At 52.7% G+C, this 21,394-nt stretch overlaps 8 protein-coding genes across 8 annotated transcripts; 7 read left to right on the top strand and 1 right to left on the bottom strand.

The window, feature by feature from the left end:
* Nucleotides 1–252: 252 nt before the first annotated feature.
* Nucleotides 253–456, bottom strand: CLUP02_14971 (uncharacterized protein; the record flags this gene model as incomplete). Its single annotated transcript, XM_049293895.1, has 1 exon — nucleotides 253–456. One exon carries the CDS (start codon nucleotides 454–456, stop codon nucleotides 253–255), a length of 204 nt encoding a protein of 67 aa, XP_049151041.1.
* A 1,218-nt stretch (nucleotides 457–1,674) lies between these two features.
* Nucleotides 1,675–3,032, top strand: CLUP02_14972 (guanine nucleotide-binding protein alpha-3 subunit; the record flags this gene model as incomplete). Its single annotated transcript, XM_049293896.1, has 6 exons — nucleotides 1,675–1,798; nucleotides 1,869–2,214; nucleotides 2,276–2,404; nucleotides 2,461–2,590; nucleotides 2,644–2,882; nucleotides 2,933–3,032. 6 exons carry the CDS (start codon nucleotides 1,675–1,677, stop codon nucleotides 3,030–3,032), a joined length of 1,068 nt encoding a protein of 355 aa, XP_049151042.1.
* A 4,765-nt stretch (nucleotides 3,033–7,797) lies between these two features.
* Nucleotides 7,798–10,986, top strand: CLUP02_14973 (glycogen phosphorylase; the record flags this gene model as incomplete). The annotated part of the gene is made up of 6 exons (XM_049293897.1): nucleotides 7,798–7,963; nucleotides 8,264–8,584; nucleotides 8,646–8,911; nucleotides 8,964–10,393; nucleotides 10,449–10,521; nucleotides 10,579–10,986. The coding sequence occupies 6 exons, from the start codon at nucleotides 7,798–7,800 to the stop codon at nucleotides 10,984–10,986; spliced, it is 2,664 nt and encodes an 887-aa protein (XP_049151043.1).
* Nucleotides 10,987–11,210: 224 nt separating this feature from the next.
* Nucleotides 11,211–11,929, top strand: CLUP02_14974 (uncharacterized protein; the record flags this gene model as incomplete). The annotated part of the gene is made up of 5 exons (XM_049293898.1): nucleotides 11,211–11,233; nucleotides 11,293–11,463; nucleotides 11,529–11,644; nucleotides 11,714–11,754; nucleotides 11,810–11,929. The coding sequence occupies 5 exons, from the start codon at nucleotides 11,211–11,213 to the stop codon at nucleotides 11,927–11,929; spliced, it is 471 nt and encodes a 156-aa protein (XP_049151044.1).
* Nucleotides 11,930–12,655: 726 nt separating this feature from the next.
* Nucleotides 12,656–13,733, top strand: CLUP02_14975 (uncharacterized protein; the record flags this gene model as incomplete). Its single annotated transcript, XM_049293899.1, has 4 exons — nucleotides 12,656–12,720; nucleotides 12,853–12,939; nucleotides 13,312–13,531; nucleotides 13,581–13,733. 4 exons carry the CDS (start codon nucleotides 12,656–12,658, stop codon nucleotides 13,731–13,733), a joined length of 525 nt encoding a protein of 174 aa, XP_049151045.1.
* A 1,360-nt stretch (nucleotides 13,734–15,093) lies between these two features.
* CLUP02_14976 (uncharacterized protein) lies at nucleotides 15,094–18,206 on the top strand (the record flags this gene model as incomplete). Its single annotated transcript, XM_049293900.1, has 14 exons — nucleotides 15,094–15,129; nucleotides 15,198–15,311; nucleotides 15,430–15,501; nucleotides 15,578–15,835; nucleotides 15,913–16,011; nucleotides 16,070–16,091; nucleotides 16,167–16,305; nucleotides 16,429–16,502; nucleotides 16,566–16,581; nucleotides 16,719–16,781; nucleotides 16,807–16,912; nucleotides 17,120–17,248; nucleotides 17,292–17,437; nucleotides 17,540–18,206. The coding sequence occupies 14 exons, from the start codon at nucleotides 15,094–15,096 to the stop codon at nucleotides 18,204–18,206; spliced, it is 1,941 nt and encodes a 646-aa protein (XP_049151046.1).
* A 138-nt stretch (nucleotides 18,207–18,344) lies between these two features.
* CLUP02_14977 (uncharacterized protein) lies at nucleotides 18,345–19,749 on the top strand (the record flags this gene model as incomplete). Its single annotated transcript, XM_049293901.1, has 6 exons — nucleotides 18,345–18,448; nucleotides 18,536–18,665; nucleotides 18,738–18,881; nucleotides 18,940–19,296; nucleotides 19,352–19,614; nucleotides 19,674–19,749. 6 exons carry the CDS (start codon nucleotides 18,345–18,347, stop codon nucleotides 19,747–19,749), a joined length of 1,074 nt encoding a protein of 357 aa, XP_049151047.1.
* A 307-nt stretch (nucleotides 19,750–20,056) lies between these two features.
* Nucleotides 20,057–20,352, top strand: CLUP02_14978 (uncharacterized protein; the record flags this gene model as incomplete). The annotated part of the gene is made up of 2 exons (XM_049293902.1): nucleotides 20,057–20,156; nucleotides 20,321–20,352. The coding sequence occupies 2 exons, from the start codon at nucleotides 20,057–20,059 to the stop codon at nucleotides 20,350–20,352; spliced, it is 132 nt and encodes a 43-aa protein (XP_049151048.1).
* Between the last annotated feature and the right edge of the window lie 1,042 nt (nucleotides 20,353–21,394).

Below are 21,394 nucleotides of genomic sequence, written 5' to 3' on the forward strand. Positions count from 1 at the left end.
GAAGCTGTCCGCGGATGGCATAGGCCGAGTCCGCCCCGTCCACACACATACACACACACACACTCACACAATCTCTCCATCCTCTCTCCCACGTTCATATTCGTACAGACACACTCACTTACGGCACAAGAGACATGGCCCATATATCCTTGAGGTACATAGGTATCCCGATCCATACACCACACGCGCACCCGCGCCCCGCCGCCCTGGCCTTGCCTTGCCAACTTTGCTAGGGCCTGCTGCACCACTCACCTACTCCGTAAGTCTGCGCTGGGAACGTGTCCCTGTCACCCATGCCGCACCTGAGGAGTGAGCACTGAGGATCGAGGGACCCCGACGGGAAGGGAGGGCGGGTGGTTGGTGTCTGGGCTGAATGGATCCCAGGTCTGATTGTCTGAGCTGACTGCGTATGGGATTGGGGGACGTGTGTGTGTGTGTGTGCCTTGCCTCGCCCATTTCTCCCCGTCTCTCTCTGGCTCCGGTCCTCTCACTCTCACTTCTTGCAGTCAGTGCCTTAAGTACATCGTGAGGTCAGAGGTAGCGGCAGAGGTATCCGTATCCGTAAATTCCAGTGCAGAGGTACCTGGTCATCGAGACCGCTGCTTCTCGCAACTCCACGAGTCCAGCCTGCCCGCCACTAGCATCAACTTTACACTTTCCCGCACAACAGAATTCCTTTTCCTTTTACCCACACCTGCTCTCCTCACTGGCCCTCGCCTCCCCTCCAACTCAGTTTCCAGTCTTCCGTCCAGCTTTTCTTTTTCCGATCTCCCTCACAGTTCACTCCCCTTCGTCACTTGACAGATCAGATCCGAACCGCCAGTACGGCCTGATCTCTTCTCTCATTGATTGATTCCCTGGGCCGAACGCGCTTTCTTGTCACACCCAGGCTGTCTACGGTCTACGTTGCTGTCATCACCTTCCATTCCCAAACTACCGTCTCTCTCTGATCTCAGTCTTACAAGGCTCAGGTCTCCAGGCCTCCTCCCCATATTGCCATACCTTATACCCACCCACCCGGGGGCACCTCTCACACAGCACGCTCCTTCGCTGTCAAGGTACTCCCAAAGGTGTCGCTCTCGGTACCAAAGGTACATCGGTGCTTACCTTAGCTTGGGCCCGTACTCAATTGCACTTACCCGCCCGCCTGTCGAGGTCCTGGTGATACCCACATTTATTCCTCCGACACTGTCCTTGCCCGCCTTCCCGGTCGCACTCTCGTCTTCCGTCCTTCGCTACCCATCTCCCTCGACAGCTCCCGCCCATCCCCGATCTTCAGGGTCGTCGCTCATCATCCGTCCATCCTCAGTCCGTCCGAAAAACAATCATAACAACTTACCGCTCTCGCTTTCGATCCTAGCCGTCGCTGCGTCCTCTCTCGAAGCCTTTTGATCCGAAACGCCTACGTTACCGCCGAGTCCTCCGCCGACCGAACGATCATCACTACCAATCGACGACAACGCCCTGCGATCCATCTCAGTCTCGCCATTAATTCTCACCTCGTCAGCCTTATCTGATACTACTATGGGCATTTAACGTGCATCCATTCGGGATCTCACGCGCGGTTAAATCATTTCGAAGGCTCCTTGAGCCCTGCACTCGAACATTTAACGCACCCAAATCCCATCATTGCTCCCATCAGCGGCTCAACCGAAGCCCCGGCCTCTTTCAAAAATGGGTGCCTGTATGAGCTCAAACAACGAGGAGGTGGAACAGAAAAAGAAGAGTCAGGCAATCGATCGACAGCTGGAAGAGGACTCGAAGAGGTTACGCCGGGAATGCAAGATTCTTCTCCTCGGTAGGTTTTGATACCAGAGTCCATTCCTACAGGATCTTGAGATGGACCTAGCTTGCTGACAACCATGCAGGATCCGGAGAAAGTGGTAAATCCACGATAGTGAAGCAGATGAAGATTATCCATCTGAAAGGCTACTCCGAAGATGAACTGTATAACTACCGCCCCACCGTGTTCAAGAACCTGGTGGAATGCGCAAAAGCGGTGATCCAGGCTATGCGACAATTCGATATCGAACCGGTAATCGAAGAGAACAAGGCGTATGCCACCTTCCTCATGGAATACACAGCCGAATCTGGCCCCCAAGCACATATCGATCCCCAGATTGGAATCGCCATCCAGTCAATATGGAGCGATCCCGCGAGGGAACAGCTCATGGAGAGGCAGACTGAGTTCTACTTGATGGATTCTGCAGAATAGTAAGTGTACCCAATTGGATGTAGCATGCCAGTGCAAGAAGTGCTAACGAGATGTCATCAGCTTCTTCCAAGAGGTCATGCGGATCGTAGCACCAGACTACCTCCCGAACGAAATGGATGTTCTCAGAGCCAGAACGAAGACAACTGGTATCTACGAGACAAGATTTCAGATGGGTCAACTCAGCATACAGTGAGGCTTTGTGATTGACTGTGCGCGTACCTCACAATTACTGACGGTTTCTGCAGCATGTTCGATGTTGGCGGTCAAAGAAGCGAAAGAAAGAAGTGGATTCACTGCTTCGAAAATGTCACTTCAATTATCTTCTGCGTTGCCCTTAGCGAGTACGACCAAGTTTTGCTGGAGGAGAGCAGTCAGGTATCCCTCGAAGCCATATCCCCCCCCTCAATACTTTGCGCTAACGACCGCAGAACCGAATGATGGAAAGTCTACTGTTGTTTGACTCGGTGGTGAACTCGAGGTGGTTTATGCGCACCAGTATTATTCTGTTCCTGAATAAGGTGGATATCTTCAAGCAGAAGCTTGGACGTTCACCACTGGGCAATTACTTCCCAGACTACTCGGGCGGTAACGACGTCAACAAGGCAGCCAAGTATCTCCTCTGGAGGTTCAACCAGGTCAACCGAGCACACCTCAACCTGTATCCCCAGTAAGTGAAAGCGTCATTGTTTCGGTGGGCGGGGGCTAATCCAACTGTAGCCTGACTCAAGCAACCGACACATCCAACATCCGATTGGTGTTTGCGGCCGTCAAGGAGACGATCCTCAACAACGCTCTTAGGGACTCTGGCATCCTATAAACCGCCAGTCGCCTCGGCTACAAAATTTCCTTAATGTTTAGATTCATCTCCTCTGTTGCGGGTCAGCGTTTTATAGCATTGCCGGGCGTTGTGGGCGGCACCTCGTTTGGACGGCGTTCACTCTGGTTTACACGCTCGCTTGCGATACGACACGGGTGCGAGCGAATCGTCGGTTAGTGCCTCGACTTGAGAACAGCACGGCACGACAATTCCTTTTCCATTTGCATCACGGAACCAATCGCTTGAAGATGGACATTTGCAACCGGTTGCTGCCCGCCTACGCGAGATACACCGGGTTACTGTGGTGGAAGAGATGCCCATGTGAAAGCGTTTCTGGGACGAAAAGCACGCCATGGGTTGGAGTATGGTATGGGAAACGGGAAATTCAAGGATGATGTGATGAATTGGCCGTTCGTTTTCTTTTGTCTCTGTTTTGGGGTGATGCTCGAAACTTGGGAAAGCGACAGCATCTACCCCATTGGAAGCGGTAGCGTATGGGCCTGATTGATAGCTGGAGAGAGTTGCGACAGCTAAATGAAGCACATCTCTATATGCGAACCATTCGTGTGCCAGGAACGTGCCAGTACGCTGTGTTTACGCAACTCATGGATGTTCAAAGAGCTCATTCCAGATTCCTAGTATGGATAGAGAAGGGGGTTGGTTGTGGGAAACAACAGCGAGGATGAGGGAGATGGATCTCATGAGAAAGAGAAGAAGAAAAACCCCGCAAAACGCTGGCTTGAGGCTTCGCGATCGCGGCAGATGATGTTCTTTTCTTTTTCCGTTACTTGTACACTATATCGTCTTAATCAACGCAAGGCTGTGTATGCGCTGCTGGAAGCGGCCGCATCTTTTATTCTCACTTTATTTGTTTCGCTATGGCTGACTTTGCTTGATGTGGTGAGATTTGGCGTTGAAGCCTCGTGAGGGCAGGCCAGGGGTGTTGGGCTATGATAGCTACCAAAACCGAATATGATATCCGGAGATGATCCGTAAATCTGTGATATCTTCAGTGGGCCTTGATAGTCAAGGATTAGATAGTGAGAGAGAGAAGAGAGAGGTGTTGTGCTGTGTGGGTAGGGACTAGGAATATCAGGTCATAATGCTTTTTGCTGTGGACTTTTTCTTTTCCGGGGTTGATGGGAATTTGGCAGGATGATAGATTACCTATTACATTGCATTCCGACTAGGGAGGTGAGTGAGCTGGCCCCAGTCTTAGTACCTAAGCATCCAAGGTAAGGAAGGTAGCGTGTCAGTCCCAATCATGTCGTGCTCGCTTTTGATGTCTTGGTTCCGTTGGACGACAGGAAAGGTGGGGGGGAGAAGAGAGCTGTCTGATGCATGTTGATGGAGACATGGCCCGTATTCGAAGAGGTTGGGGGGTTGTTTATCAGACTTTTGAAGAATGGAGCTGAAGAACAAACCCACCCGAGGAACATACGGAGTATGGAGTACGGATACTGCCTACTACGTAGGTAAGGAAAAAAGGAAGGAAACGGTGGGGCGGAGCTGGAGAGAGAGTCGCAAACGGGATGTTCGGCGAGGGCGGAGAGGTTCTCATCCTCTTCCCCCGTCATTGTTCATGATCCAACTGTAAAGCTATCTATCTATCTGCCCCGGGCGATGAAGTTGGCGCCGGTGTCAAAGAGGAGTCCTCTTGTTGTGGAACTCGGGGAGTACCTAATGAGGGGGAGTCGGCTGGGGGTTGGTGAATCACCATGTTTCCCTCACTAAGGCCAAATGGGAAAAAAAGATCAAAATCTACGGAGACCTACGCCGTCCCGTTAAGCAACGTGTGAAGGAGCAGGAGATGCATTCGTAGGCCGGACAGCCGTGGGCGAGCTTACGGCGTTACCGGGGTGCTGGCATTCTTCGTGTGTCCCGCACTCCGCCCATCCGCACCCGGGAGGCGACTTGCAGCTGGAATGGCGGGAAGCGTCAAGGTAACGGATGCCGGCATGCCGTGGGCAACGAGAAGAACGTTGGTTGCTGGAGGGACAGTTGGTGTCAAAGATGGTCGGAAAAAATTCTGCCATCCCTTGGGCATTGGAGGAATTGGGATATGCTTATTTGCACGATGCGGTTTCGGGCAGGCTTGGGACGTTTTTCAGCTTGTGGTGAGTATCTACATAGGTAGGTAAAATGAGTGAGTGGTTGAGTCAGCGGCACAAGGTATCATCATGAGAGCTGAGAGCAGACTCAGACTCAGGTAAGGTGTATTTCAGCAGAAGCGCGCAATTTGGTGGGGATGCATCTTTTACTGGGTCCCCTTGAACCTTCTTTCCCTCCTTTTCGGATTGCCTATTTCGGGGGTTGCGGTTTGGTTGGTCCCGTCACAATCTGACCATACTCTCAGATCCTGATATCTCGTCCTGCCTTGTTTTGTATCTGGTGGACTCCCCTCCCTGTGGCTGCGACCTTCTCTCCCCTTGGAGTCAAATCGTCGAGAAAAAGCGATGGAGTAGGTAATGAATGGTGATACCAAGACATGGAGGGAGGCACAAGGCACGACATGTATCGGTCTGGGATGAACATTCCGGGGGACGCTGGTCCTACCTTACCTTAGGTCACCTTCCCCACGTTCACCAGGTGTAAGGTAAGGTAGGTACTCCGTATTTTGGTGTTAGTCTGCCGCCCATTGCTTTTCTGACGCACCGCAGCATCACTAGACCGGCGGCTGCCGCAGTTGCACCAAATGGTGTCCTTGGGGCTGCATAAGCTTGATGAGGTTCCTGATAGGTCGCTAAGGTATCGGTAGTAATACGCCACATCAATTGGGCAATGGAGTCTTCACCGCGTCCTGACCGACATCTTCTCTTCACCGCAGTGGGATGGGATGGGTTGGTTGGCCGATTCCCTTCCGTCTCATCAGCAGCATCGTGATGTGCTGGGCCCTCGACAACACAGACCTTCCGTGGAGAAGGTCGGAAGAGCTACCCTATTCCCAATTACTTTTAACTTCCGAGCCTAAGCTTTAACATCACGGATAGTTAGGTAGGCTCGAGAAGTAAGCCAAGGTCTGCGACATTGTATAAACCGTTGTTGGGGTTGCGTTCTTGGGGACACTTGCCCACTCACCGTGCGTCACACAAGTCACCCCGCATTGAATCGCAGCAGTTCGGATACCTTAGCTCGAGGCACCAAAAAACAAGCTACGGCCCATCCAATGAATGATTCCTATCGAGCTTCGCCTGCTGTCGACTGGCTACTGCTTTGAGGTTTCTCGCCAACCTTTTGCAATGCCGCAAGATGAGGTCATATCAGGTGGTTTCTTTCTTCCCCTGGCAGTGAATTATCTATCTCCTTAGGATTCTCGCTGTCCCATGGCACCCGGTCTAGGAACAGACCAGGGGGGTGGCCCAGCATAAACCCAAACATGCTGACGGATGGGGAACCGGACAGGGAAAATGGGGCTCAATAGCTCCAGAGGTCCATCGCGTCTTCACTGGTGTGTGCGGGTTGTCAGATCAGCCCCAATAAAAAAAGTAGTCTGGCCTCTCTAGACCTCAACTCTCAGACCGTGGACCTTGGAACAATGCTGGATCTGTCTGGCACTTCTGGGAAGACAGTGCCACATTTGTTGGCTCGGTACCTTCAGCGAGAAACTGGCGCATTCTGGGCAAGAAGATCAGGAAAATACCTGAAAGCACCTCATGCGTGTACCAACACATTACATTCTGTCCGCATATAGCAACCAGACCATGCCACTCTTACTGCCCATGCCCCAGGCCCCATGTTCTATACCTCCCGTCTCCATCGCCATGTAAGAAGGCAGGTAGCAAGTAGCAATTGCCAACCTCAGCAATCCATTGGGACTGACTGACTGACTGACTGCCTTTACCTCCTTGCCTAGGCACGTTGCTACCTCCCTACCCACCCTGCACTGCACTGCAGGTAGGCAGGTACTTTGCACAACGAATGGGGGAGCTGCTTCTGCTCCTGCTTCTCCTTGCCCTTTGTCTATCGGGTACGGTCGTCCGTTGCATGCCATGCCCGAGGGGAAGTAGCTACCTTAATAGAGATGCTCCGTACCTACCTCACCTCGACTTGCCCGTCTCTCTCTCTCTTCCTCTTAATAAGTGTCCCACCATCCCCCTCCTCCTCTTCTTGACCTTTTGACCTCTCCTTCTACTGAACCCCTCCTCCCCCATCTTCCCCTCTCTTCTTCCAACTCGCAAAGCTCCCAGTGCACCTTGTAGGAGGTCTCCCATCATCCATTGGTAACCTCGCCTCTACCAAGCTTCTTTGGCACCGTAGAGCTATCAGCATCTCCTACATCGTCTCCGACGGCCCCGTTGCAGACAACCTCACCTCGAGAACGCTATTGAAACTTCGGTCCTCCAGCAAAGCTCGTCCGCCAGCTTTGCCAACCTTTCAGCCGAGACGCTTCGTTCGCGTTGAGCTGAGTACGAATCCCGGCTGCGAGTGGTGTGGACTGAGCTTCAGGCACCGCCAAACACCCCGCTCTTCTCCCCACTAACATCCTGGGCCTGTCCTGTACGTCCCGTTCGCTCCGCCCGTCAAAACAGTCTGGACCTCCTCCTGATCCTCCGTCGCCTCCCCCTCGTTTCTCGCCCGTCACGTACGACCGAGTGGTGTTTCGATTTCCGCATTCTTGTTCCTCGTATTCTCCGAGGGAGGGGTTCTCTAGCATAGCTAACTGAACGTGTTTTGACAGTTCCCTAGGCCAGTTCGAGGACTTGATCGAGCCAATTGACTCCCCAGTTCACCACCACTTTATTCCATCGTACGACAGCTACTCAAAATGTCGGCAGCTACGGAAGAGCGCCTCCCTGTGCGGGAGCGTCGCCCCTCGACGAGCGCCCCCATTGTTGATATCCAGGGCTCTGTCGGCCCGGCCGGCATTTCGCGCCCCAAGCACAAGAGAACTTTCACCGGTTTCGGTGCTGGAGAGATCAAGAGCGTTGAGGGTGAGTTTCTTCTGTTTTCTCCATTCAATTGCATGACTTCCGGGGGAGGGGGGCAGACGCCATGTGCCTGCCAGCTTCCGAAAGATGTGGGCGAGCGAGCTCTCGCGCAGCTCTCGTGGAGCTTGGAGGGGCAGCTACTCAGCCCGGGCCCAAGTACCCCGCACTGATCGTCGCGAGCTCCATCACGCCACACTAGGGTCTAGTAGCTTCGTTTTCCCCTGCTACGCATCCTCACTTGCACCAATGTTACAACCAAATGCAATGCCAACATCGGATCACAAGCTAATGGACTCTGAACAGCTTCCATCCCCGAGCCTCAGCGCGAGGCTTGGTCCAAAGCCCAAGGCGGCCCTTTCAAGACAAAGGATGAGTTCGAAAAGGAGGTCGTTCGCCACGTCGAGACCACTTTGGCTCGCAGCATGTTCAACTGCGACGAGACGGCGGCCTACTCCGCCGCCAGTTTGGCCTTCCGTGACCGTCTGGTCAAGCAGTGGAACAAGACTCAGCAGCGCCAGACTACTGTGGACGGAAAGCGTGTCTACTACTTCTCTCTCGAGTTCCTTATGGGCCGTGCCCTCGACAATGCCATGTTGAACGTTGGCTTGAAGGACGTTGCCAAGGGTGAGTTACAAGGAAGCACCGAGTCATGTTTGGACTATGTGATGCTAATGTTGTGGCACAGCTGGTCTTGATGACCTTGGTTTCCGCATCGAGGACGTGATCGAGCAGGAGCATGACGCTGCTCTTGGAAACGGTGGCCTGGGTCGTTTGGCTGCTTGCTTCCTCGACAGTCTTGCGTCTCTCAACTTCCCTGCCTGGGGCTATGGCTTGAGATACAGATACGGTATCTTCAAGCAGGAGATTATCGATGGTTACCAAGTTGAGGTGCCCGACTACTGGCTTGACTTCAACCCCTGGGAGTTCCCCCGTCACGATGTTACTGTCGATGTGAGTAATGTAGAGTGAAATTGGTTTCGAACGACTGCTGACAATCCTCAAGATCCAATTCTTCGGCCACGTCACAAAGTCGACAGACTCAAACGGCAAGACCATCGCCAGCTGGGAGGGTGGTGAGACGGTCACCGCCGTGGCATACGACGTCCCCATCCCGGGATACGCTACCCCTTCGACCAACAACCTGCGTTTGTGGTCCAGTAAGGCTGCTAGCGGAGAGTTCGATTTCCAAAAGTTCAACAATGGTGAGTACGAGAGCTCAGTTGCCGACCAGCAGCGCGCCGAGACGATCAGCGCGGTTCTGTACCCCAACGACAACCTTGAACGTGGAAAGGAGCTTCGTCTGAAGCAGCAGTACTTCTGGTGTGCTGCCTCTCTTTACGACATCGTTCGTCGCTTCAAGAAGTCCAAGCGCCCCTGGAGAGAGTTCCCCGATCAGGTCGCCATCCAGCTGAACGACACTCACCCTACTTTGGCGATTGTTGAGCTTCAGCGCATCCTGATTGATCTGGAGAAGCTTGAGTGGGATGAGGCATGGAACATTGTCACTGCCACCTTTGGCTACACCAACCACACAGTCTTGCCCGAGGCTCTGGAGAAGTGGCCCGTCGGTTTGGTCCAGCACTTGCTCCCTAGACACTTGCAGATTATCTACGACATCAACCTCTTCTTCCTTCAGAGCGTCGAGAAGATGTTCCCCAACGACCGCGAAATCCTCAGCAGGGTCTCGATCATAGAAGAGTCGCAGCCCAAGATGGTGCGCATGGCGTACCTGGCAATTGTCGGTTCCCACAAGGTCAACGGTGTAGCTGAGCTGCACTCTGATCTCATCAAAACAACAATTTTCAAGGACTTTGTCAACATCTATGGCCCTGACAAGTTCACCAACGTCACCAACGGCATTACCCCGAGACGTTGGTTGCACCAGGCCAACCCTCGCCTGTCTGACCTCATTTCGTCCAAGACTGGTGGCAACTACGACTTCCTGAAGGACTTGACAAAGTTGAACCAGCTTGAGCTCAGCGTCAACGACAAGGAGTTCCGCAAGGAGTGGGCCGAGATCAAGTACGCCAACAAGGTCCGCCTCGCTAAGTACATCAAGACCACAACAGGCGTCAGCGTCAACCCTGCGGCGCTTTTTGACGTACAAGTCAAGCGTATCCACGAGTACAAGCGTCAGCAGCTCAACATCTTTGGTGTCATCCACCGCTACCTTTCCCTCAAGGCCATGTCGCCGGAGGACCGGAAGAAGGTTGCTCCCCGTGTTTCCATCTTTGGAGGAAAGGCGGCACCTGGCTACTGGATGGCCAAGCAAATCATTCACTTGGTCAACAGTGTTGGTTCAGTAGTCAACAATGACGAGGAAATCGGCGACCTGCTCAAGGTTATCTACCTGGAGGACTACAATGTCAGCAAGGCAGAGATGATCATTCCCGCGTCTGACCTGAGCGAGCACATCTCCACTGCCGGTACTGAGTAAGTGAACCACTGTCATCAACGCCTACGGCGTCCTGGCTAACGTGTTATGCAGGGCATCTGGTACGAGTAACATGAAGTTTGTTCTCAATGGCGGCTTGATTATCGGCACGTGCGACGGCGCCAACGTAAGTGAACCCGAGGGGATGGAACTGGCTGGACGATCGTTTCTAACACTAGCCTAGATTGAGATCACCCGTGAGATTGGCGAGAACAACATTTTCCTCTTTGGCAACCTTGCCGAGGATGTGGAAGATCTCCGCCACGCGCACAACTACGGAACCCACTCGATTGATGAGAACCTTGCAAAGGTCTTCTCTGCCATTGACAGTGGCAGATTCGGCCCCGTGTCTGATTTCCACGCACTAGTCTCGGCCGTCCGTGACCACGGAGACTACTACTTGGTATCAGACGACTTCAACAGCTACATTGAGACGCACCACCTTGTCGATGAGGCGTACAAGAACCAAGAAGAGTGGATCACAAAGTCCATTACCAGTGTAGCTCGTATGGGCTTCTTCAGCAGTGATCGCTGCATCAACGAGTATGCCGAGGAGATCTGGAATGTCGAGCCTCTTAAGGTCGAGGACTAGGTAGACTAGACTAAAGCGCTACAAAGACAAGACCCAGACGGCGTGAAGTGACCTAGAGGGGGGATGGCTGGTCAGGCGTGTACGGAACCGAGTACCTATGGCACTATTGCATACGAGACTCTTGCAGAAGGCGGGGCTTATAAGGAACAGTGCTAGATAATATCTTTCTTTTGTATAGTTTTTATGAGAATGCCCCAAGACTTGTGTCCGCAACGATTGAAACCATGCTCAGTAATGTGTGGACTGGGTGTGAAGTGAGCATGCGTGTTGTCTTTATTTTTGGAGATGACTCAGCATTCAAGGTAGCAAATGGTTATTGTTTTTTTGGAACGGCCTCGAACGGCGACCATTGTTGGAAACGGAGCAGGGTGACAAGGGCAATTGCAACGTGAACGTTTCGACAAGGGAAGCGGAAACAATGGGGCGCCTGTTTTGCTTCACTGACGTCACTATGCGGCAATGTGGACGTCGTCCACAGTGACCAAGGGGAAAGAGGAAAAGGACGACAGGCCAGGACCCCTCGCTCTGTCCATTGCTCCAAGGGGTACCTTTCTCTGGGACGGATCGATTCCGGGTACCACTTCCAAGCTTCCGGCAAAAAAGGACGCGACTCCGCGTCCGCGAGAAAATGGCGGTCAAGGATCATACCTAGAGGGAGGTGGGGGGGGGGGAGGAGAGGGATCTATAGTCAACTTTTCTTCCTTCACGGACACTCATCGCTGATCAGCAAAAAAAAAGTGTTCTGGAACTTTGGAAGGGGCTTCCTGTGTCCCCAACTGTGCCAATCCGAACCCGAAGCACTTGTGCAGACAGAGTCTTCCAGACTTTGCTTGGTTCGGCACACCCCGCGCGGGCTGATCAGCAGGCGGCGAGTAAGCAGTTTGCGTACAAGTTTCCTTGCGTGCTTGACATGCCCTTTGCGAAACAATGGAAACAAGTTTAAAGAAAGACAATTCGGCTGCGTGCTGTATGTGCGTGTATTCGAGAAAGAAAAAAAAAAAAAGGTGTGTGCATTTGGGTTGGCCGACCGCCTGCCGGTGTACGTCTCCGTATGGGGCGTAAGACAACACCGATCCGTTACGGCATGTCGGCAGCGAGTGAGATTGGTCCGGGGGACAACCTCCGGGGAAGGAGGTCAGGTTTATACTGGGTTGAATGCTGTCGTCATCTTTGCGAATGTGGGAAAAGTCGAGACCCTGCTTTTCCTTTGCTGCTACTTATATTTTATTATTTTTTTGGTGGTGTACCAAGGGACCAACTCAAAACCAGCCCTTCTGGAGCCTGGGAGAGCAAAGACTGGAGGAGAGGTGCCCAATGACATCAGAGGAACGAGAGGTACGAATGCTGGCCCTTGTTAGGTCCCTGATTCCGGCATTCCCCCCCTTTATCCATCTGTCAAAACGGTATGAACCGGCCGGCATCGAAGAGACTGTTCATCTCGCCGAGTAAAGGAGCACGCTGGCGGGTAAACCATGGTACGCCGAGAGCAGAGCCATGGCCTTCGGCAGAGCAATACGCGTGCGGAATATGATTTTGGCTTCAGGGCCGCATTCTCATGTTGAGGAAACGATTCGTGCAAAGGGGTCATGTTGTTGGTATGCACTGATTCTGGTCTCGGAAGAGAATCGTCAGACGGCCACCTTGAGTATGTGGTTAATGGAGGAACCTCATGGCCTTTAGCGCTAGTTTCGCACCGGCCGGGAGCTTAGACAACGTCGGCCGCAACGCCGGCTCGTGAGCTTGCCCTGGTGGTGAGTGCTTCTCTAGATCACGGAACAGAAGCGTCGTTTGGAATAGTTTGACGAATCAGCGTGTTGACAGGTCCAAATGAACGGGATGATCTTCGATACACATGAACGAGTTCAGGGTCCAGAGGATGAAGGGTCCTTGGACCGTGTGTGCTCGTGTTCCCACCATTTCATCCTTTTCTGGTACACCTGCTGGCTGCATGAGGTAGGGACAGAGTTGGAGGGTCCTTTTCGTACATTCTCCCGCCTCGCGCTGCACCGCGCCGTTTTCTTCTTCTCTGCGGCTCGGATTAGCATCACCAAACGGATTACACACAGGTTGACCCCTGGAGGTTCCCGGCCGGATGGGTCCAATTCGAGATCCATCACAGCGAAGCCAGGGCACAATATGCCAAAAGTTGTACGCATGTTACCCTCAGAGTTCCTGGGAAGCTTCTGAGTCCCGGGTGGGATGGTGCTGCTTGTCATGATCTTACTCCATCATGACGGATCCGAAAGGTAATTGTTGACTCGAAGGTGTCCACTCTGCAACCACACAAGCAAACCAATGTGGCCGCTATGCATCGTTGTACCTGAGCTGGCCGAGAATGGTAGCCGAATATCGTAAATCCACGTGTCGCGTCTGGTGGGTGCACGCTGTGGGCGATGAATTGCGAATGTGGTTCCGTTATCTCAATCGCCGGGACAGTCTGGAGATCGAGCGCATGACTTGGTACAAGCATGTCAAAACCGGTTCTTGTCGAGTATCCCAGATTGTCATTGACAATTCCATCCCAATGGTGGTGAATCGAGATCTGGTACCACAATCAACTCGAAAAGGGCTTAGACTCATTCATTGTTTTTCAGCGTCGTTTGTATCGAGAATATAGAGAGGAAAAGTTATGCAGAGAGGTGTTACCCGTTCCCGTGCCGCAAAAGGGCTTGATGGGATCCATACCGTATTCTCTCCCTCGGAGCCCAATCAATGCGGCCGGACGTTTGTCCAGCTACAGCAGGTAATGCGCTGAATTGGGCATGTTCAGGCCAGTCTAGAACATGCGGCTACTGTAGTCGGGGAAGCCCCGTGACGGGAAATTTGGGCTACCGCAGTTGCTTTGCGGCGGTCACACGGATTCTATACCGCTGGGGAGGATAAGGAGGGGCGTGTTATGTGCGCTGGGTGAGCTGTGTGACGGACCGTTTTCTCGATTCTCGATCTTCGCCTGCGAAGTCGATGTTGGGTGAGGGAGGAGACTGGGAGGGACTGGGACCATGGATCGAATAGCGTTATTGCCGGGATAGTCTCCTGCTCCCTGCAAGACGGTGCGAAAGGTACGGCAAACGTGTTAGTGCTTAGGGAAGTCGTCGACGTTTCGGGGCGCTAGAAACTCGGACAGTGAGCGGCTAGTATTCCATTGCACGCTAAGCTGACAGGATGGCCTCGACGGGGAGAGCAGGGGCGGCTGTACTTGTGGTCTCTGGAGTTTGGATTAGCGGGACGGATCACAGACACACCCCTCCCCAGCCCGCCAACGCGACACGACACAGGAAGGTTTCCATACCCCAGCACCATCTCGATGCGATCTCAAAATGACGTCAGAGGTTGGGGGTGCTTTTCGTGGTGGTTTTCACACCTAGCCCCTCTGATGCGCCTGGCACCTGAGTGCCGTACGGAGTAGTGCAGTGGAAGGAAGAGCTTTCGGATGGATGCGTTCGCCGCGATGTAGCCTGGGCTCCTCTATATGCATCTCGATATCAGATACGAATACATAGCTTATCGGAACAGGCCGCTAAGGAATCCACTGTCGAGGTTGGTCAAGGGAGGATGATGCTAGAGGTATGCGGGATGAATGATTATACCAGATTGCACATGTGCGCGCATGCACAAGCGACGGAGGTATCGCGTTGCGGATGGCAAATCTGATCTGGCATGGGAATTGGATGCGCACCTGAGGATTATGCTCCTGCGACAGAGTTCGAGCCTCCGTGAGAAGGAGGTATGGTGTCTTGAATCCATGATGCTGGTAATTCGACACTTGCATCGACCGGTGGTGCAAGGTGCTTGGTCGTGCTTGGTGCAAGGGCATGATTGATGGGGAACGGGGAAGGAGAATACTGTAACTGAGGTAGGGGTGCCGGTAGGAAAATGGAAGAGAAGTTGGGGGCTACCCTAATTGGAACCGTTTGAGGTTCACCGTATCTTGAGGCTGGGGTTTCTCGATGTTCAATGGTAAAATTCCCCGTGGTGTTTGGATGAAGGGAGGAGCAAAACGGCAATTGAGCGATTTGGACGGGAAACGGCAGAAGTGCCTTTGAGAAAAACATGGCATTTTGGCAAGACAGGTGGGCAATCTCCCGTTGGCGTGCCTTCTGACTGCTCATGGGTGTCCTATGCTCCCGCAAGGGGCGCGGGAAGGTGAGGGTGAAGATTGGGCCGTCAGGGAAGGAACCACGAACTAGTAGCTGCCAGTTGTGTTATCGCAGTCGCAGTGGCAACTTCAAGGCAGGCACGGCGGGCAGGCCAAGACCATCATCGTCGATCTGTTATTGCTGGACGTTCCCAGATATTCCACGATTGCGCATCCGTACCTCAAGGTGGTAAGGTACACTAGAACTTCATGCTGATACTTCACCGTTGCCTTCCCTGCCGCGGGTTCACCGACCAGTTGTCCAACGAACGTTTTGATTTGCTATCTCGCAACTGCCCTGCCGCTAGGATAAAACAAGCCAGACCATGCCGTCCGGTCTTGGGATTGAAAAGTTATGTGACCTGCGACCGGCTGGAGCGGTGCCTTGTCTAAATTCATCATTATCAAAAAAACGGAGCTACCTAGAAACGTCTTCTCCTGTCCATCTTGTCTGAGTTGCGCGTTGAACAAGATCTTGTTTTCCACGGCACCGTACTATGGAAGGAGGGATTCCCAAGCTCGGCCCGTGGTGAGCTGAAAGTGAAATTGGCGGTGCCGCTGATGCTCAGGCCATTCCATGAAGCTCCTTTTGTGACAGGTCAACCTTTGGTTGTCTCTCGGTCATTTTTCAGATATCTCGCAGCAATACTCCCGTCGTCTCATGTTATTACCAGCCGCTCCCAAAACAGCAATCCACAAAGACCGAGGCTCGCGGTAAGAGACAACATACGCAACATCACACAGTCATAAGTTCAGCCTCATCTTGACTTGTTTCTCCTCGAACCTACGAGATCGAATCGGAAAGCAAGTCTCTCTACTTCTGGTGTATGAACTCACGAGTCATCCCGGACATTATGCTCCTCTCCGTGGTTGTTGTCGCCGTTGCCGTCGTCTCATCTCAGTCTTGGTCAACTCCTTTTACTTGGTCACCTGTGACTTATTGGTTAGTCTGGTAATTGTGCATATTTCAGTACCTTACCTTAGTACCTGGCATAGTTGCCGTCCCCATCTAACCTGTCCTTCTGTCCAGTTAGACCTTCTGTAGTATGTACACATACTTATGTAGCCTGCTTATTACCTGACCTTGCCCGGGCCTTCCCATCCACTGTGCCCGTCTTGTACATGGAAGGCACCGTTAACGCCTGCAAGTTCTCGGTTCAACAGAGAAACACCCCTTCCCGCCAGTAACATTCATCCGTAACCCGCCTGCCTTGATATATCATTGGACAGGAAAATAGCGCCGGGGGTAGAGCAAGGTACAGACATCCATCCCTGTCTTGTCTTCACTCCGACGCTTACCGTGCAAGCTCTTCCGTCTTTGACGCTGGGTTCAATGTTACTTCCAGAGCCAGCCATTGTCTCTCCGTCTTCTGGCCGAATTGTGCACACCCCTCTCCCCTATGTCTTTCCTACGCCAGGTAGCTATCCTCTCCCACTCACTCAGTCGCGCCTTGTAGGAAGTATTGAAAAGTCCTTTCCCCCTTCAAGTATTGCTCTTGTGTATTGCTTGGCTCTTCCCTTCCTCGCATTTCTCGCCCGAATCGATTCTGAGTATATATCTATCTCTTATCCCCAAAGCTCACATTCACGTCCAAAGGTTTCTTAAGGAGAGCCACTCCCCGAAAGTCTCATACGCGTCCTTGCCTCCATCTATCGACAGGTGTTGTTGTGCATCCACCCTCCAGCGGCATCCTCAGCTTCACCGTAGCAGCGAACGAGAGACGAGAACGACGACCTGATCGACACTTGTGCGGATTTGCTACCTGCATTCCCCACGTGCGCCCGCCACTCGTGCGCCCATCACCGCGGCCACCATTCGGTTTGAGCTTTCGCGCCCGGACTTGATCCCGAAGAGACTCAGAGAAAAATAAAAATAAAAAAAAGAGAGAGAAAGCGAACCGCTTTGGATAGACAAAAAGAAGAGGGAAATACTGCAAAAGATAGAAAAAGAGCATCGCCGAGATCTTCATCTCTGTAAGTGAGCAAGCCTCCCAATAGCCTGCATGTCATTGCCCGGGGAATATTTTGAACATCCCCTACTGTTCCTCATCATCATACTTCCCCCTTGCACCGAAAGTTCCCCCGTTCTTGTACTATAATGCTACCGCCTGCGCCGTCTACGGCATGGTTAATTATGGAATTGGACGCCCTTTGCACCCAAAGTCGACAGCACCGGAAGGGCAAAAAACGGAATATGCATAGGCAAAAACGGCGAATGACGAAGGAGGAGGAACAGAACATGGAGGATGGGGAGAAAAACCAGATTCTTGTCCCGCTATTGCTGTCGCCCCCTAGCTGCATTCGCTACCATTTACAGTACTCTGTACAGCGTACTGCTTGCTTCCCTGCAAGAAAAGAAGTCTCGCTAATGCCGTTGCCACATTGTTCAGGTTGCTCCGGATCCCATACCACGTAAAGTATCCCAGAAAAGGCCCAAAGGCAGAAGCAAAAGGAGAAGGAGACGCAGAAGCAGCAGGTACCTGAAGGCAGTCCAGCCATACATACGAAGTACCCCCAACGACAGCGGAGGACAAAACGGAGAAAGAGACGTGCGCTCACTCGCTGCCCACGCTTCCACCTACCCCGCTGCCCTTTTTGCAACTCCCACGCCCTCACGCCCACACATCCCACGCCCACCGTCCCACGTCCCACGTCCCATACGGCCACAGTCCACCGTCCACCGTCTACGACCAGCCAGCGAGCGACCTTCTCCTCCCAGCCCAAGAATCCACGTCCCAGAACCAGGCCTAAGACCAGGACCGCCCCGCCGAACAGCCACCCCTCCAGCGCGCAACAAATCCTTGAGCTCGCTCCCCCGCCGTCGCTGCATCTCTTTCAAATCCAGCCGACTCCCGCTCTCTTGTTGCCTTTCCATACACGCGCCAGACCAGACGGAAAGCTGCCCATCGCACACCTCACATACCGCAAAACCTCTACTTCGAATTCCCTCACCTCGTTCAAATTCGAGCTGATCATCGAGCCTGTCTCTCGCTCATCACAGCAGAACCGTCAGCAGAAGCACAACTTGACCCGTCGATCTCCCGGCTGTCGTCTTTTTACTCCACCACCCCTCATCATTCTTTAATCCTCCCCGCCGTACGACGACCAATTTCCATCCTTCCCCTCGATCGGTCTCCCTCTCTCTCTCTCTTCCTCCCCCCTCCAGCCGCTCAATCCGAAAATTCAATCCTCTTCGATCAGGTAGATCGACCATCACACGAAAATGGCCGAATTCGTTAGAGCACAAATTTTCGGTACTACCTTTGAGATCACCTCGAGGTACTCGGACTTGCAACCCGTTGGTATGGGAGCCTTCGGTCTCGTTTGGTTAGTCTGAGAAAATACCATCCATCGCAACGAGCGCTCGTTGCGACCATCTATCCGTGCTGGCTGACACGTCTTCTTCGCTCGCAGCTCCGCCCGTGACCAACTTACCAACCAGAATGTTGCCGTCAAGAAGATTATGAAGCCCTTCAGCACTCCCGTTCTCGCTAAGCGAACATACCGTGAGCTGAAGCTGCTCAAGCACTTGAGACATGAGAACGTACGTTTGGTCCCGCCTTTGCCTGCCTCTCTTCATAATCAGTCTAGTCGACGTGCGCTGATATCCACCTAGGTCATCTCTCTCAGTGATATCTTCATTTCCCCTCTTGAGGACATCTACTTCGTCACAGAGCTTCTCGGCACCGACTTGCACAGACTGCTCACCTCCAGACCTCTCGAAAAGCAGTTCATTCAGTATTTCCTTTACCAGATCATGGTAAGCCCCGCCCCCTCACCGGAATCCTCTCCGACACCCGAATTGACATGGTTTACAGCGCGGCCTGAAATACGTCCACTCTGCTGGTGTAGTCCACCGTGATTTGAAGCCCAGCAACATTCTCGTCAACGAGAACTGCGACTTGAAGATTTGCGACTTCGGTCTCGCCCGTATTCAGGACCCCCAGATGACTGGTTACGTCTCGACGAGATATTACCGCGCTCCCGAGATCATGCTCACATGGCAAAAGTACGACGTTGAGGTCGACATCTGGAGTGCGGGATGCATTTTCGCCGAGATGTTGGAGGGCAAGCCTCTGTTCCCCGGCAAGGACCACGTCAACCAGTTCTCCATTATCACCGAGCTTCTCGGTACTCCTCCCGACGACGTCATCAACGGCATTGCCAGTGAAAACGTGAGTTGATGCAGAGCCGAAGCGATGATTAGTTTGCCTACTGACACGGACCTAGACCCTCCGATTCGTCAAGTCCCTGCCCAAGCGCGAAAGGCAACCCTTGAAGAACAAGTTCAAGAACGCCGACCCCTCCGCCATTGATCTCTTGGAGAGAATGCTGGTCTTTGATCCCAAGAAGCGGATAACGGCGACTGAGGCGCTCTCGCACGACTACCTTGCTCCCTACCACGACCCCTCTGACGAGCCCGTCGCCGAGGAGAAGTTCGACTGGAGTTTCAACGATGCTGATTTGCCCGTAGACACGTGGAAGATCATGATGTAAGCCACTATCATTTAAAGTTTCCATGAAGGACTTGCTAACGAAGTACTCTTTGCAGGTACTCCGAGATACTCGACTACCACAACGTGGATGCGTCTGCGCAACAGATGGAAGAGCAGTTTAACGCACAATAGATGAGGGAGTTCAGGGGCGGAGCGAGGATAAATAGGAGAAGGGGGGGCTATGATACCACGCAAAACCAGAACGGCACGTGTTTCCAGTACATTCGCACGCAACCATGGTGTTCGGAAGAGGGGATCGGTTATTGTAACGTTGACAATGCAAAGGGCCAACAGTATACGCGATATAAAGGAATGGCATGCATCTTGGAGGTGTTTTTCTCTTTTTCATCATCTTGTTCCAACAAATGTTTCCTTTTCCTGGATCTCCAGGTTCTGTTAGAATAAAGTCCGCGGCATAGGGCATAGCGACAAGCTGACAATGGGCTTCGAGGCCCCGATTACGAGGACTTGCTTTACCAACCAGGATGACGGCCGCTCTCCGGGATACTTGAATATGGGATGCCCTTTGCAAATTGGAGGTATGGATGAATTCGGGCGTAATAGCAGAAAATGCCTTGGCAGATCGCAACTGAAGAGAGCGAAAAGAAAGAAAAAAATAGAAATCCTTCAGGGATAGCCAAGGCTTGTGATCTACCTCTACCTAACGACAACCAAAGCGACCCAAACGAATGATGATCCCAAGAGGGTACCTACTCGGAGACGATTGTGGCTTGAGGTGTGGTTGAGTACTAGGTACGTATAGACCACCGCCACGGGACGTATGGCTTACTGTGTGGCTTACTGTGTGGCCTAAGCCACATGATACGAGAGTGTGGCTGCCATTTTGCCACAATTCGTTGCAGTTAGGATGGTCATACGGAGCGGAACTCTATCTCGATAAGTTTCACTGTGACATTTACGTTGACTGCAAGGAAAATCATTCCATGATAGTCAGAAGGAGAAATAGGTGAGTGACACCTAAGGTGAGATTCAAGGGGCGGGCGGGCGGCACACTCCGCGCGGTGAGAAGGTGGTGGGGGATGGTGATTTGACAGGAGAGAGGAGGAGGAGGAGAAATCCCATCTCATGCAATGCAGGACACGCTGGCGGTGCTTGAGGTTAAGGTGAGATGAGGTTTGGGGTTTCCGGTAAGGGAGGGAAGGGTTGACGTGGTGTTTTTGCCTCTCCGACTTTTTGGTCGCTTTCGCCGAGGTAGTCGGTCATGTACTGGAAGGGTTCATCGGTAGGAGACTAGGAGTTGACTCCGGGTTGTTTTCAGTTGAGTACCTACGCCTTATGGGTGGCTTTTGCGATGTTGCTGGGGCAAAAAAAGGTTTATTGATTTGCAGGCTCAAAGTTTGGCTTCTTTGGCACGTTGTTCACACTACCTTTCTCTCACCGTTTATCTGTCGTGGTCGAAGAGTTGAGGTAATACCGGTACACCACACACACAGTTCAAAGTGAGGTCGTCTTGAGAAGGGGTAGCACGGGAACCGAAGTAGCGGGAACAAGCAAAGTTGTGAGTCGTGAAATCGTGATCGATTGATTGATGGGACGTGCCATGGAGACGTGGTCGGTGCTTTTTCCCTTCGGTGCATGGTTGACGTGTCTGTGGTGGACCACACGACCGGACCACAGACTTCGATGTCCGGCGCTTGGCGCTAGGCTGGTTAGGGGACGCGGGAGGTTTTGAGATGGATGTTGAAAGTCTGGTAGATAACGAGTGTCTACACAGCCTGCTTGGCTACTTTGTTCTTGGTGAGAAACAGTTTGATGT

Source organism: Colletotrichum lupini, chromosome 8 (genome assembly GCF_023278565.1).
Source record: "Colletotrichum lupini chromosome 8, complete sequence".
Lineage (NCBI taxonomy): Eukaryota > Fungi > Ascomycota > Sordariomycetes > Glomerellales > Glomerellaceae > Colletotrichum > Colletotrichum lupini.